The 15784-nt window shown below is 43.9% G+C and overlaps 1 protein-coding gene across 6 annotated transcripts in view; it reads left to right on the top strand.

Moving 5' to 3' along the window:
* The first annotated feature begins 7377 nt into the window (after positions 1 to 7377).
* LOC146810040 (uncharacterized) overlaps positions 7378 to 15784 on the top strand; it is a 48677-nt gene continuing 40270 nt past the window's right edge. The window contains exons 1-2 of one of the 6 annotated variants that reach the window (XM_085616921.1): positions 7378 to 7449; positions 9279 to 9543. In XM_085616921.1, coding sequence (XP_085473047.1) covers positions 7413 to 7449; positions 9279 to 9543 — 302 coding nt within the window. In that variant the 5' untranslated portion in view covers positions 7378 to 7412. Of the gene's footprint in view, positions 7745 to 8184; positions 8295 to 9278; positions 9544 to 15784 lie in introns of those variants that run through there. The other 5 variants (XM_085616922.1, XM_085616925.1, XM_085616924.1 and 2 more) reach the window with 5 other exon arrangements.

A 15784-nucleotide genomic window follows, 5' to 3' on the forward strand; every position in this document is an offset into this window, starting at 1 on the left:
TACCTTTTACATACTGCTGTAAACAGTCGGTCGAGTCTGTGGGGGGCAGCGGGAGGGGAAGGGAAGCCATGCGCTGAATTCAAAAGGCACCGCTCGAACACCATATGGCCCTGGGACCCATTCGCCTCCCTGGTATCACAAATGCACCCCCCCCCTTTTTCAATGCTGCCGACAGCAAACCCCAGGAGACCAAGGCCGCCTGACCTGCGACCTCGAACTCCCAGTGGCATGCCTTAAAAACAAAAACAATTGTTGCCGCACTAAGCGGCCATGCAGCCCGAAGCCACTAGGGGAGAGACGAAGCTCTCTGCCCTAACGAGCCCAACTCACCAAAACATCAACCGACACACCACAAATGCTGGCCGTATTGACCAGACGTCACCTGACTTACAGCGTGTCCGGTGGGGAACAAAGAGGCCCCATGGCCTTAAATGGCAGCAGTGTGTGCCGCAAAACTACTGAGGGGCAGAAGCAAGCATGCGGTCCTTCGGATCCACGGGCACAATTCAGGCTAGGGCCGAACATCCAGCAGGCCATTGTCATCCTTCTAACCCCGCCGCCCAGCAGCCCGGAGCCACCAGGCGGCTTGTTTGTCATCAGGGCCTGGGCACCCGACACCGGCTGCGCCTGACACAAGCTAACCGCCCCCACCCTGCCTGGTGTTTCCAGATTGATGGGGGCAAGCAGATTGAAACAGCAGGGGGGGGGAGAAATCGCTCAACCCGAGACTTCAGTGAGCTCCCAGAGCCCTGCCACCCCCCCCCCAACTGATACCATGTACCATACTCTCTCTTACTGGATAAGGCTAGTTAATCTCTTCCTCAGTCAAGGAAGAGATCGCCCTTAAATCAGGACAGGTTACCCCTCTTCTAAAATAAACCTCCGCTGATGAGAACGACCTCGACAACTTCCGCACTATCACCAACCTCCCTTTTCTGTCAAAAATCACAGAAAAATGTGTTGCGAAACAACTGGCCCTACATATTATGGACAATTATCTCCTCAACGTTTTCCAATCTGGCTTCATCCAAAATTGCAGCACTGAAACAGCCCTGCTGCAAGTGATTGATGATGCGCTGCATATACTCGACTCTGGGGAATCGTGACTTCTGATTCTTCTAGACCTTTCTGCAGCCTTTGACACTGTTAATCATAGTACCCTCCAGAACACTCTTCAACAGAGAATGGGATTGGATGGCACAGTGCTTAAATGGTTTGCCTCTTTCCTCTCGGACAGATCCCAAATGATTAAGATAGCGAACAGTCTTTCATCCCCATTGGCTGTAGGTCAAGGCGTCCCTCAAGGTTCTATTCTGGCACCCACCTTGTTTAATCTCTACCTGGAACCATTAGGGAACCTCCTAAGCAAATCTGGGATCCATTACCATCTATATGCGGATGACACTCAAATCTACCTCAAGGTGTCTTCCGCACATGATCTCTCACTACTCAACTCTACTCTCAACTCCATTTACAACTGGATGTTAGGTCACCAACTCATTCTAAATCCCGCCAAAACTGAATTCCTCCTCCTTTCTACCTCTCTCTCACCTCCTCCCGTTCAATCGTGGATGGATCAGCTGAATTTACTAAACATCAAACCCATCATTGTCGACAGCACTAAATCCCTAGGTGTCATTCGTGACAAAAGACTCAACCTAATCTCCCACATCAACTCTATTGCCAAGAACGCACGATACCAGTTGCGCCCCCTGTGGGGGATCCGTCTGTACTTCCAGGAGAGAGACTTAAAAACCTTGGTACAATCGCTGGTTCTCTCAAGACTGGATTATTGCACTTCTCTCCTGACGGGCCTACCTAAATCCCACCTCTCCCCTCTCAAATCCATCCTCCATTCAGCAGCGCGCTTCATTTTAGGGTCTAAACGAAGTGACCACGTCACCCCTATCCTGTCCGCTCTTCGATGGCTTCCGATTGAGGCAAGATCCATTTACAAAACTGCCTGCATCATGCATAAAGCCTTAAACACGTCCTCCCCTTGTTACCTGGCAAACAAATTGAAATTGTCCGGAGGCTCTCGACCCTCTCGCAATGCGGAAAAGCTTCTGCTAGAGCCCCCCATCTTCAAAAGGGAAAGATCGATGGCACAATCCTTCTCAGGCAATGCGGTGAGAATCTGGAACTCACTTCCCCCATTGCTCCGTGCCACCTCCTCTACCCGGATCTTCAAAGCTGATCTCAAATCTCTCCTCTTCCAAAGACACTTTGAGAACTAATACTTTCATTCTCAGGCCCCTCTTGGAAGTTCGCTCCTCATTGTAAAATTTTGTATTTTTTCCTGTACATTCCTCTCTCCTGCGTGCTTTATCGGAATTTGTGTCTATGTAACCTTCATTTTTAGTCTTCTGCTTTTCTTTGTAATGTTTTATTGTGTTCCACTGTTCTTTTGTAACGTAACTGGCTCTATTGTACAGCACTACTGTTTTTCTTTGCAATGTTTTATTGTGTTCCACGGTTCTTTTGTAATGTAACTGGCTCTATTGTACAGCGCTGTGACAGCTTCGGGTAATGTTCATGCTTTATAAAAATGCACAAATAAATAAATAAATGTAGGTTAGGGCCTGAGCACCCTCACCATCATGGTTCACGGGGGGCGTGAATCCCACCCGGCACTCACTGCAAATCCCTGACGCCTGCTGTACATCAGGAGACGTGATGCGAAACACACACAGCGTGTCCAGCGGAGGACAAAGAGGGTGGCAAGTGGGTGGGGCAGGTATAAATACCTGTCCCAAGCCCACCGTGCACCGGAAATGACGCCGTAGGAGCGTACAACCCGAAGGAGGGACATCCAGGGGAAGGGGTCCCAGCGACAAGTGGCGGGGAGGTCAATGTTACCAGATTGGGCTATTTCCCGCACAATTGGGCGACATTTTTCCCAATTGTGCGGGAAAAAGCCATACCTGGCGGGGGCTACTTTTTGGGATGATTTCAGGCCAGTGTGCGCAAAATACTGGCTTGGGCGGCGCCGACTACGACGAGCCGGTGGTGTGCGCCTATCACACTGGCTCATCTGTGTTGCAAGGTCCATCATGGCGAAGAAGCGCGCTGACATGGTGACTATGATTGGAGGAGGACCCCCACAAGGTCAGCCTGTGCGCACCTGGCCGGGACAGCTGGCGAGGGGGAGAGCTGACATTCGTGAAGCTAGGCTTTGCTCCTCTTTCCTGCAGGGTCTTAGCGCCAGGCCCCTCAGTACTGTGCACCCTGGAGCAAGTAAGGAGATGTAGTTCGTGAAAATACAAATCCTATTCAGATGATAAAACTGATACCCACGTTTTTACAACTTTATTTTCTTCAACTGGTGATTTTATAGCATTGGGTAAGAGCGCCATCAATCTAGTAGTGCGTGAAAGCACTACTAATGATGGCCCTGGGAATACTGTTCCCCACGCACTTTATTAAAAGCAGTCAAGCGGCTGCAGGCAGTCTCGGCGCGGCCAGCACACTCAGCAAAGTGACGACTGGCGTCCGGATCGCACAATCGTGTCACAGTCATACTGTCACTGTCTCGTCATCATGAAAAAGACAGACAAAATGAGTGACTGAGTGTGACCATCAATGCTGCAACGAACATCAAGAGTCCCACTCCGTACCAGGGCCAGCCTGTGACTTCACTCCGAGTCCTCATTGCTGCCATAAGCGGCCCGTTATGAATTGCCATGCTCGCCAGCTTTGAATTGCAGCAAACAGTAAGTGAAGTAATATATTCTCTGCTTTTGTTTTGTAAATCAGTCACTGTTATGCAGCCGGTAATTGTTGGCAGGGCAAGCTCCTTTCAGTGTTCTCATGACTCTGCACGTGTCGAACACCAGACAGGATCAGTCTTTTTTTTATTTTTACAAGTCCTGCCGGGTCCTAGTATGTCATTGCTGCAATCCTTTTAGGGAGGGCATAGGCAAAATAAACTAATCGACCTGTTTCCTATCACGGTGAGGCTGCTTTTAAAGACACAAATAGCGCACTGTGTAAACTTAAGTTATACTGCTGCTAGCATTTGCCCTTTGTGACCCAGTCATGGTCTGGCAATTTTACACTGTCAGTGCAAATTCTCAGTGGTTCTGAAAGCAGCAGTGGTGATCACAAGTGTAAAATCATATAGGATTAGATTGTGGGTATACAACCGTTTGTCAGTACGATCAGGTGATTTGCATCAGTTTCATTTTCTTTTCATAGCTTGTCCTTGCTTAAATGAGTGTCATTTCTTATGTTTATCTGTTTACATGATCTTAATTTCTTGATTTTGCTCGCAAATAAGTGTCACTCTTAGTGTCATACATTTAACAGTTGAATGTCATTCATATGTACTCTGAAACCTTGAAAATGTCACACATAAGCACTCTTAAAACGTGGCAACTGTGCAGTCTGTTTTCATGTTGAATAGGGCCCTTCCATTTCTGGTGCTTTGCAATAGTTTTAAGATCTTCGTAGAGTTTCTTGTTGCTGAAATGGCTGTAATTTGTTATATATTTTTCCCTCATCTTCTTTACTTGATTTTTGCTCGCAAGAAAGTGTAACTCATAGTCTTTGAATGTCACTCATAATTATACTGAAATTATGAAAATATCACACATAAGCAATCTGAAACCTTGGCAGCTATGCACTGTTTCACTTTTCTCTCGGGTCTCAGACTGTCAGACACGGCCTGGTGGTGCAGCCCTGTGCTGCTGTGGCCGTCGACTTGTGGGGCCTGGCCGCATTATGTAGAAGCAAGCACAAATTGAAGTAAGTTCATTTATAGTAAGAGTAGGAATGAGTGCTATATTACAAGTAAAACACTCTGAATCATGTGAACATTTGCGGTTGTAAAGTGTTCTGATAACTTTGGATCTAGCTCTTGCTATATAATAATCACAAATAAATAAGTGAAGGTTGCTGTGCTACTGTCTGTGTGTTACCTGTTCTGTGTGAGGGAAGCGCACACTGCTGCTGCCTCCAACACATGGCTGTGGCAGTAACGCAAAAACAACAGTTGATGGACAGAATGCAGAACAATGTCATACATTCACCCCAGTCCGAGATCTGGGCCTAAATCCATCGTTTTTTTGCTCAGTCTTGACCCTGTGCCTCATGGGTACAGTCCAGCCCGAACTGCCTAGCTAGGTGCTCCTTGGACTGGAAACAAGCATCCTAGGACCGGTTTCGGGGTTTCACCCCTCTTCAGCCAGGATAGCTTGATTCCAGTGGCATGGAGAGCACGGGACCCACGTCTGGGCATACCCTTCCCACTCGGGGTGACAAATGCAAAACAAACAACAGTTGATGGACAGAATGCAGAACAATGTCATACATTCACCCCAGTACAGAGATCTGGGCCTAAATCCATAGTTTTTTTGCTCACCATGCAGTTCCAGTTTGAACACCGCCATATGCAAATCAGTCTTGACCCTGTGCCTCATGGGTACAGTCCAGCCCGAACTGCCAAGCTAGTACCTCCCTGGACTGGAAACAAGCATCCTAGGACCGGTTTCGGGGTTTCACCCCTCTTCAGCCAGGATAGCTTGATTCCAGTGGCATGGAGAGCACGGGACCCACGTTTGGGCATACCCTTCCCACTCGGGGTGACAAATGCAAAAATAACAGTTGATGGACAGAATGCAGAACAATGTCATACATTCACCCCAGTACAGAGATCTGGGCCTAAATCCATAGTTTTTTTGCTCACCATGCCGTTCCAGTTTGAACACAGCCATATGCAAATCAGTCTTGACCCTGTGCCTCATGGGTACAGTCCAGCCCGAACTGCCAAGCTAGGTCCTCCCTGGACTGGAAACAAGCATCCTAGGACCAGTTTCGGGGTTTCACCCCTCTTCAGCCAGGATAGCTTGACTCCAGTGGCATGGAGAGCACGGGAACCACGTCTGGTCATACCCTTCCCACTCTGGGTGACAAATGCAAAAACAACAGTTGATGGACAGAATGCAGAACAATGTCATACATTCACCCCAGTACAGAGATCTGGGCCTAAATCCTAAATCTAAAGCCACATCCTCTCCCATAGGTGGTACTATTATTCAATTTAGGCAGAAGACTACACGTTTTGGAAGCTAAAAAGTCTACTATTTTACGTAATTACTTCTTAAAGTACCCCCCCCAAACAAGATACAAGTTAAAGGAGTAATTATTTTAACATGGGTTTGTCTCTGAATCTCCCTCTTATTTGTTTCCAAATGTTGACAAATATGCTGTAGATGAAATAGCAGTGAGGTTGTCAGACTTCATTCGGGAAGGAGGGAGGGGGTTTTAGGGTTATGGGGTAAACGGGGGCTACTAGGCATTACCTTTGGGAGCTGCTTAAAATACAAATTAGAGAGAGCAGTAATTAGCACATAATACTATTTCTGCCTTTTTCAATCTCTGTGTTTTCTACTATTGTAGCTTTAGCAGTGCCTGTTACAAGTTGCAATGTCACAGTGGTGATGGATCATGAAAATGAGTAGCATTAACACAGGTGCCCAGTTAACCCCCTTCCACTATCTGTATATTGAATAGAATTTAGATTCATCCTTTAAGTGGTTTCTGATGCATAATTTGAGAGTTGCGAGTTTGGGCTGGTTTTTGAGCTGAAACTGGTCTGGTTGGGCTTAATTTGGGCTTATATTTGAGCGGCTTTGGGCTTGGGATGGGTCTAAAATTCTGGCAACACTGGGGGAGGTGCCTGAAGCGGCTCTAGGGGGCCGCCGTCTTAAGGGGCCCACTGCGCATTTAAGTAATCAGGCATGCCTATGGCAGCAGGTGGTGCCTTTTGTGAAAATAGGCAGTACCAGTGGTGGAACTTTGTGAATCCAGAAGGAGAATTGGGCGACAGTCGATGCACAAAAACATTGTGCACCTGTACTTATCAACATTTTCCTTGCAACATAAATAGATATCGTCCAACACACTTCCCTTACACATACATCTGGTAATAGGTCCCATACATGCCAATAGCCCCAATTCATACTCTAGAATACCGATTTTTAAGCCACAAATGGCTTTATTTTGGCTATCCCCTGCCCGAAATTGCCTCAACTTCAATAGAAGTTAATGGATAAAAAAAAAAGTCACTCCGATTATTTTTTTCAAAATCTACCACTTTTCTGCTCTAAAATGTTGCCATGTATGAGGTCCCTACATTGAACGACAGTCCAGGATCGAAACATTTGCGTCACCAGTGACAGAAAGCTTGCTACGATCTTCAATAAAGAAACATTGGTGTTTCCCTAATTTGCTGAATATATTCAACTGTTGTAATAGTAGTCTCTGTTTTTTACCCATCACTCTTGGTGTGTGTAGGTGGGGCTTGTTTAGGCTACACTTGAGGGGAAGTTGGTTGTACACGTTGGCGTGATCGCGCTGATTGGTTGCGTCAGAGGTCTGTGTGCTTCCTGTCTGACCAAGGAGTGACAACAATGGACCCCGTAGGGCTAGTGCAGACCAGCAGTGGGGGTGAGGGCGCAGGGCTGTGGGTGACCACAGAGCGAGGCTCGGGTTATATTTTTGGTTGCATGTAAATAGAAAATGTTGAACAAATCCATTTCGGTGTGACATAAAATGCCAAATATAAGGGACCATGATGTGGAGGATATGGGAGAGAGGTGGGCCCCTGCTTGACAGGTGACGAGAAGAGACGTGGATAGGGGCGTAACGCGATGCTGTTTAAAATTCACCACTGGGCGAGGAGCAGGGATGTCGTGAGAAAGGTAGAGAGGGGTGAAAGCAATGATATTAGCGGCATGCAGAGGTAAAGCGTTCCTGGAAACTAGGAGGGGCAAGTGTTGCATGTCTGGAGGATGAATGTGTGGACGGTGCTGGATATTAGGGTGAGGGACAACTGAGGTAGAATGTGCAAATGAATCTTTTTTTGTATGAAGGGCATTGGATGCATCTGCTATCTTCCCTGCTTTAAAAGATATTAAATGTCCTAATATCTTATTTTTTATTGTATGGAATGGAGGTCAGGGAGATGCCCCTCGTGGTGATTAATATGCTGCCTTCCCCACTTGTATTCCCTTTGCTATGACCTCACGTAACTTGAAACTGTCACCAGATACGTTCGTTCTCCTTAATCACCATTTGTATTGGTTGTCACCTGTGTACTGTATAGCGCTCCGTTTCCCTTGGGTCATGTACGCGCATGATAAAACTTCCAATAAAACATAGAGGAGGATACGACATTACTGGTCCAGACCTACGCGGTACTTGATTTATACAGGGCATAGCTCTTCAGAGGCAGAACGGTCCGAGACACAGAGAAGTCACTGGGTGCTGAATGGGGATATTGTATATAAGAAGTAGGTAGTCGCACTGGGCGAGCAGAGTAAAAAGTTGCTTTTGACTGCGCTGGGCCAAATAGGGTGCATGCAGGGGGCATAGGCATTAACGCCGTTGTGTGCTGTGGCACGGCTTGAGTCGTTAGTTTGGGAACGTTAGACGTGGTACGGACCTCGCCACAGCCTCACCTACCTAACGCAGTACCTGCTCGTATATGCAGCCTACTCGCAATCTTCCTGCCATCTGTCTTCCCCTACCTCAATCCAACCCGCTTTTCGGAACCAGCATTAATGTCTTACCGCTAAGCCCCATTCTCCAGCTGCCTTTTACTGGCATCCACCAGTTACGTCTTACTCCCCCCTAAACCGCCTTCGACGTTCGGCATCTCGGACTGGCCCATGGCAGCACCTACATTTCAAATGGGAAGTGCAATGTGACTAACTCTTCCCCTGTCTAATTCGCCTTTGAATTCCAGAGGCCAGACACGTGACTGACTTGGACACCAGCCCCACCGTCACCATGCACCTCTAATAGCTGGCTGTCTGTGTGCTATACCTGATGGTTTTTTAATGGCTTTCTTTCCCAAACACATCGACTTCTTAAACGCATTTTACAGACTCATTTCTAGCCCTACTGGCTTCATTGGTTGGCTGGCTGTAGTACGTAGGAATGTTTAATAATTTCAATTTGAGAATATGCATTTGCCTACTAGTAGGTATATGGATTAATGGTACCATAACTATATTTATCGAGCTACGTCTCAAGGGTTTCCTCAAAACGCACCATAATCTGTCTAGCAGTATTAGACATACATGCTAAGAAAATACATATAATGTTATCGTGTCTAAAATGTTGAACACTTTGTTTTGTACAAATATTCTAAACCGCTTTACTAAACTGATGTTATTTAAAGCGACAGACAGTTTGTGTTGTGTACCGTAATTCTTAATTATATACTAATTGACCGATGCGCTTTGTTTGTGTGTGTGTGTGTGCGCGCGCAGCAGTGGAGGGATACTGCACCCCCGGCTCCACCCGAAAAAAGAAGGTGCGCTTTTTAGCGCAACACGACATTATGCTGCTGCGCAAGGTGGTGATGCAGAACCCATTTGCCCTCAAGGAGCCAAGGCACGTGTGGGCACGGATTGGCGAGGAGATGAACGCAGCTCTGCAGGACGAGTGCTTCGAGGTGGACTATCGGCGCTGCAGGGAGCGCACAGCCCTGCTACTGCACTACTACAAGAGGCAAAACTTCGCCGGACTCCGGAGGTGAGGACTGCAGGGTTCTACCCTCTTTGGGTCAGCTTTCCCCCTATAACCGACATGGTCTGTTCATTTAGTCCTTCTCCAAAACATAATGCAGTTGTTCAAAGATGCCTTCAACCATATTCAGATGTTTAAGTGTCACTTTATGATGACTTTTCAGCACCAAAGTCATCCATCGCTAATTGAGACTTAAATCCATCATGCCCTTGGTTGGTAGGGCGAGCAGGTGAACTGACAGATTCATGATTTTCCAGTATGCTGTCAGTTTCTTATCCACTTAATGGTTATATTCCTGATCGCATGACGCTGTGATGACGGCTGCTAGGATGATGGTGTTCAGTTTGAAGCCATTATTAAATAAGTGACATCTTCAGGGCTACCTCTCTGGGACCCTTATTGAGGGGAACAAGGAAAATACCACCGTTTAATTTTTTTAATCTCATTTGCATAATAGGATTATAATTTTGAGTTAGAGATATTTTGGCCCTTTTAGACTTTATGAGAGAGCAGAGAGAGAATTGTGAACTTGACTATGAGTGCTACTGGAATTATTAGGAGAGCGTTCAGCCTTTTTATTCTGTGCTTCTTTTTTTCTGAGATTCTTGCAGAATGTTGATTTGTATTTTAATCTGAATTAGTTTTGGATCTGTTGGGAATTCTGTAAAAAAAAAAACAAATTGGGGGGATCACCATTGTATGTGGTACAGTAAACCAGGCAAGGCATTAACCAGGCCCTCCCGAATTGCAGTCGATAGGTAACTGCGACAGGGCTTTCCTGAGCATCATGACCTAGCCATCTGTATTCTTAACAATGTCATATACCTGAAAGGTGCTGTCAAGGTCCGACTCAAACATGACAGTGAGGTTCTTTATTTTTTTTACTCTGGGGTCGTGGCACAATTTGCATGTCCCAATACGAGGATACACTCTTAAGGTTTATTCAAACATAGATAACTTTCATTTTTTGAGAAGTCAAGAGGCATTCAGTTATTTCTCTTCAGATCCTCATGTAGTTGTATCTTGACATTGATGTCTTTTGGTAAGTTCAAAATAGGAACAATGAAATGCACTGTGCTTAGTGGGTACTGCAGCACTGGTTCTTGGATTGTAACCGTGATCCAGGAACTGGTGCCCATTCTTAAATATGTTTTAATTGAAAACCGCACACTAGTGTAAAGGCAACATGTATGACCTTGTTTAGTTATTTAACAAAACACAGCGCCTTGTTTTTCTTTTTACACTTTTCTTCTGAATGAATCCTTTATATTGTGAGTGGATATGACCGCCTATATGTGTTTCCTCTATCTAGACTTTTTGCAAAGCTTTATATGTAGTGAAATATTTATTTTGCCTGATCTCTAAGCAGTAATACTGCACATTACAGCATGGAAATCTCTAATAAATTCGTAATTACACATAATCTAGGACTCTGAAGAAGAGTGTTCAGCTGTAGTGTGCTTGCATGTCATGAATTAAGATCCTTATGTGAGTGTTTTGTTTGGGTACGTTTGTGGAGGGTAAGGTCTTTTAATGATCATTACAGGTGGCAGAATTTTTTTATTTATTTTATTTATGATGCTGCTTATATAGCACGGACTTCACCTCAGGGGTAGCACAGCACTTCACATAGAAAGACAGATTTAATAGAACTAGATAACAGCAAAGAGATTCACATCAAAGATGCAAAATTGCGAGGAATATAGAACAAGAACAGAAGCTACCGTAGCAAGGGATGGGTCCAATAATTATCCTGTTGCAGATGGAGCGTGAAAAGTGAGCTTTTGGAGCCTCACAGAAGGCTAGGAAGTTTGCATTGCATCACAGTTCTTCGAGGAGGGTATTATAAGTCTTGGGGGCTTGATAGGAGAAAACTTAGGGAGTTTTTGATATTTTTTTTCTTCAGTTTCGTGAAATAGTATTTTGTGTCTAATGTTTCTCTGGCCTCTTGTGATGTGGAACTTGTTTTTTATGTATGATTAGGAGGGCCAGCCAAGGTGAATCGCCTTGCGATGGAACAGACTATTTTGAATTAATTTCTAGCCTCATGTAGCAGCCTGGGTAGGTCTCTTTAAATGGATGTAATGTCAAATTTGTTGCTCCCTTCGCCAAGTGTGCAGCAAGATGACTGAAAGGTGCTGCCGAGTATTTGGGGAGGCCAGCTAGCATGGTATTGGCATCATCAAGGTGAGATTGCACCATGAGCTAACCGGTTTTAGCCAGCTAATATATAGCTAATATATGTGGGTTTGCACACACTTATTTTGTGGTCGAGGACAAATGAGAACGATTTAGCTAAAGAGATGCCAAGAGAGGAGAGTGTATTGAAGCCAAGATTGCACGGAGGAAAGGGTTCTTTTGAATATACGGCTGGCCTGCGGAATACACTGCTGTGGTCCTTCCAGTAATTAAATGCCAATGAATAGCTTAAAATAGTCTCCAGTTTACTGATCCTTATTATACTAGAGGCAAGGAAGGTGTCAGACTTCTTCCTAGATACTTGAACTAGCAGGGACCGGTAAACATCAGGCCAGATTCTAAGCACTGTCTACAAATTATGACACTGGTTACTCAATCTACGATGTAGAGTTGCTCACTCGTATCACCTTAATTTTGTGGTAGCTAAATCGAGCAGTCAGAACTGAGCTCAGTGGACGCAATGGTGGAGGGTTAGATTATAAATAGTACAATATAGTTATAACAGTTGCGATCGCACATAGGTCCTGCCAGAGTTATAATTATTATATATATATTTTTAAATAAAAGGGTCAGCCCTTTAACACTGTGTAGCTGTATGTAGATCACACAGATCAATAAAGCACCAATATATCTCAAAAGAAAAACAATTGTACCATCTGCATCCACTTTATGTATGATATTTACTGTTTGTGATCACATGCAGTGCTATGATGTTTGTAATTTTTTTGAGAACACAGAGGATCGGCGTCCTACAACCAAAAACGGTGTTCATGATTTCTTGCAAAATTACGCTAAAACAATGCTGTAAGCTCAGGGAAAATAAAATAGGATTGTAAAGAAATACAATCAATTTGTCGAATTGTTTATGCTAAAGATTTATGGGGGTTGAGTATCCTTGCTTTATCTCCCAGTTTAGGGTTAAGATGTGCAAATACACTTCGGGGATTCATGCCTTGGTGGCACAAACTGATGCATACTTCGAGTGGTCTGCTTGAGAAGGAACCCTTATGTATTGGTTCCAGACTGATCCTAAATGTATCCTTTGCTTCTACTTTTCATTTTTTATTTATGTGACATATGTATGTGCATGCATGTAATTCTTGTAATTCTGTAACTAATAATACTTAAACAGCCTTGAAAAATCACCAGGCCTGCGCACCAATGAGCAGCAAAACACATGTTGGCTGGTTTAAGTTCTCTGCTGCCTCACAGTTTAATAGAGGCTTTCATTTGTTTTCAACTTGTGATTAGTACACAATTTCTGATCACTATCTTACTCAAGGAATTTCAAACCACATTTATTATTATTATTGAGATTTGCATACTCTACCTTACTTTTAAAAAAAAATGCAGGGGAACAGAAAAAGGATAACTGGTAGGGACTGGGTAGCTGCACAGCCAGGGAGCTTCATTCTTTCATTTGGGCTGGAGACCATGAAATCATCCTACTGGGGTATATATCTCATTAGGGGCAAATTAGAGAGATGCAGGAAAACCAGGCTACACCATCCGAAGTCTCAAACAACAGTGGACATTGTCATGACATTACCCACCCAGAGGTGGCATGCTTCATCACAGGGCCTTTCACCGTGTTAGAAGAATACTATCAGTCTGGGCTACAACCCTGTTAAATAGGGGTGCTCTATACAGTGGAAATGTCGACTGCAGTGTGATAGTAGGGGCCTAAAAGTTTTATTATGGGATGAAACAAAAGCTGAATGCAGATGGGTAAATATTAAAAAGACCTACTGGTAGATTGCCAAACATTATTGTGGTCTCCAGTGTGTAGGAGTAAAATAAAAGGAGATTTTAGTCCTAGTAAATGCCATAGATAAGTGTCGGAATTTTTTTTACGGACTGACCCTCTCTGAATGTACTGTGTGTGTGTATATATATATATATATATATATTATTATACATTTATAGAAACATTTTTTAATTACAAAGCCTAGTTGTCCTTTTGTGGAACTATGTGTCCATTTTGGGCGGCCTTGGTGTAGACAATGTATTGAGAACTCTGTTCCCATTTTGGATGGACCTGCTGTAGACAATGTATAGAGAATCAGGAGACAAACATTAAACAATGCTTTTTCACATAGTATTTCTTAGGGTAAAACTGCACACACATCAAAAATATGATTGTGAGTATGCAACATGCACATGAAACCCTTAGCCCCCGTTTTATATTTTTTCAAAAATGACAGCACAATATTGACTTTTTAGGTTGAGCGTAGGCAGTGCGCATGCGCTGTCTGCAAGACCTGTTGTTATCTCCTCTATCGGCTTTTGGCATGCCCATGAATTGACATTTGTTCGTTGTTGTGCCATTTAGAAATACGGGGTTTTTATTAGTGCATTGGGCCTGATTCTCCTGCCTTTGCATGCTTGGGTCACGCCCAGTCGATTTCACTCATTGTTTGCTTGCGTTGGCTATCCCAATAAGTCCACGCTCTCTCATGGTCATCCTGATCTGCCTTTTTATTTTGTTGGCTATCAACATTGTTTTAGGCTTTCAGGCCGTTCACGTCGCAATGCTCTGTTCTTCACCTACAAAGTGGCAATTTCTTTCTGGTAGCTGTTGAGCTATGCCAATAGCTCTAACTCAAAAAATGTGAGATCGATTGCCTTTCTAATGCTTGTTATTCTTACCATGGAAAAGATAATAACACTGACTCTCTCAGCATGTCAGAGAGGAGCAGACTGAGCTGTAATTACAGTCCACTTATGTTAAATAAAATGTTTGGTTTCAACCTTTTCCCATCAGAAAGTCTACTCAAACATCACAAAAGATTACTTCAGAAAAGTCAACAGCAAAAGGGGCAAAATCACGACTATATAGATCACATGACTGGCAGTCCAGTTCGGGAGATGGGAGTAGTTAAGAAAAACTCGATCGGGACCAGTTTTTCAACTATCCGTACGAGGGCTGATGAGGTTTTCTCAGCCACCACGTTTTAGACCACCAATGCCATTTTGGCCACAAGTCCCCTGGGCTTTTCCACTGATTTCCTTCTGGTATGTATATTATCCGTAAAGTAACAATTGTGGTTCGTTTTTATATAAAAACGAAGAGGCCGCTTAAAAAGACCAGGCTCATCACAGGTGCATTGGAACCCTCCAGCATCACCACCACAGACACAGAGGCAGTTGAGGGAACAACACGTCTCTATCAATCGTGCAATAAACTAGTTATTATTCTGATGGATAAAATATTAAACAGTAAAGAACATGGCATACTAAATAAAGGTTTCTGTTTTGCCGCCAACAGTGATGGTGATGAGCTCATGGTATACTCTGAACTGGCAAAATTCTTTCGGAAATGAGGTTAAACGTTTTTTTCAATACAGTAAGAGGTTTATCCACTAGAAAACAACACAGGCCTTAAGAAAAATTCTACCTTTATCCCTCCCCCACACTTGATCCATCCAGAAGTGACTAATTTAAACAGGTACTACTTACGGATGTTACAATCTGTATCAAGAACCATAGACGCCTATTCTTTTCCACTGCCAAATGGAGTCATTTGAAGAGTTTTATATAGAGTTGTAAAGACCCGACGGTATCAGAGCTCTTTATAGGGAACCAAATCAGTTTTAAATAACATTTATTACAAAGTATAAGATTATTGGAAGTTAGATCAGAATAAGCTCATTACCAACAGATCATAAAGCCGGCTGACAAAGGGCAAGCTATATAGTTGCTTTGCTTTTCTGATTACAGGAATGGATGACCAAGATGGTTGAATGATGATCTGAATTACTTGAAGATCTCCAAAGATCCCTTGCCCTTAGATTAAAATTGAGTAATAAACAGTGATAGAGGGCATTGAAAACACAATTTGCTTATTATAAATGAGGCTGAGTTCCTACAGACGGACAAACCTATTTCACGATATATGTATATTTGACCTAAAATACACCAATTGAGATTTATGCCTAGGGGAAGATCTATAGTATCTGGTATCGGCTCCATTCTGGAGCCGTTCTCCCAATTTACTGACTTCTTCTGGAGACCATAATCAAGACATAAAGGATGTACTTAATCTTAA

This window comes from Triturus cristatus, chromosome 7 (assembly GCF_964204655.1).
Source record: "Triturus cristatus chromosome 7, aTriCri1.1, whole genome shotgun sequence".
Classification (NCBI taxonomy): domain Eukaryota; kingdom Metazoa; phylum Chordata; class Amphibia; order Caudata; family Salamandridae; genus Triturus; species Triturus cristatus.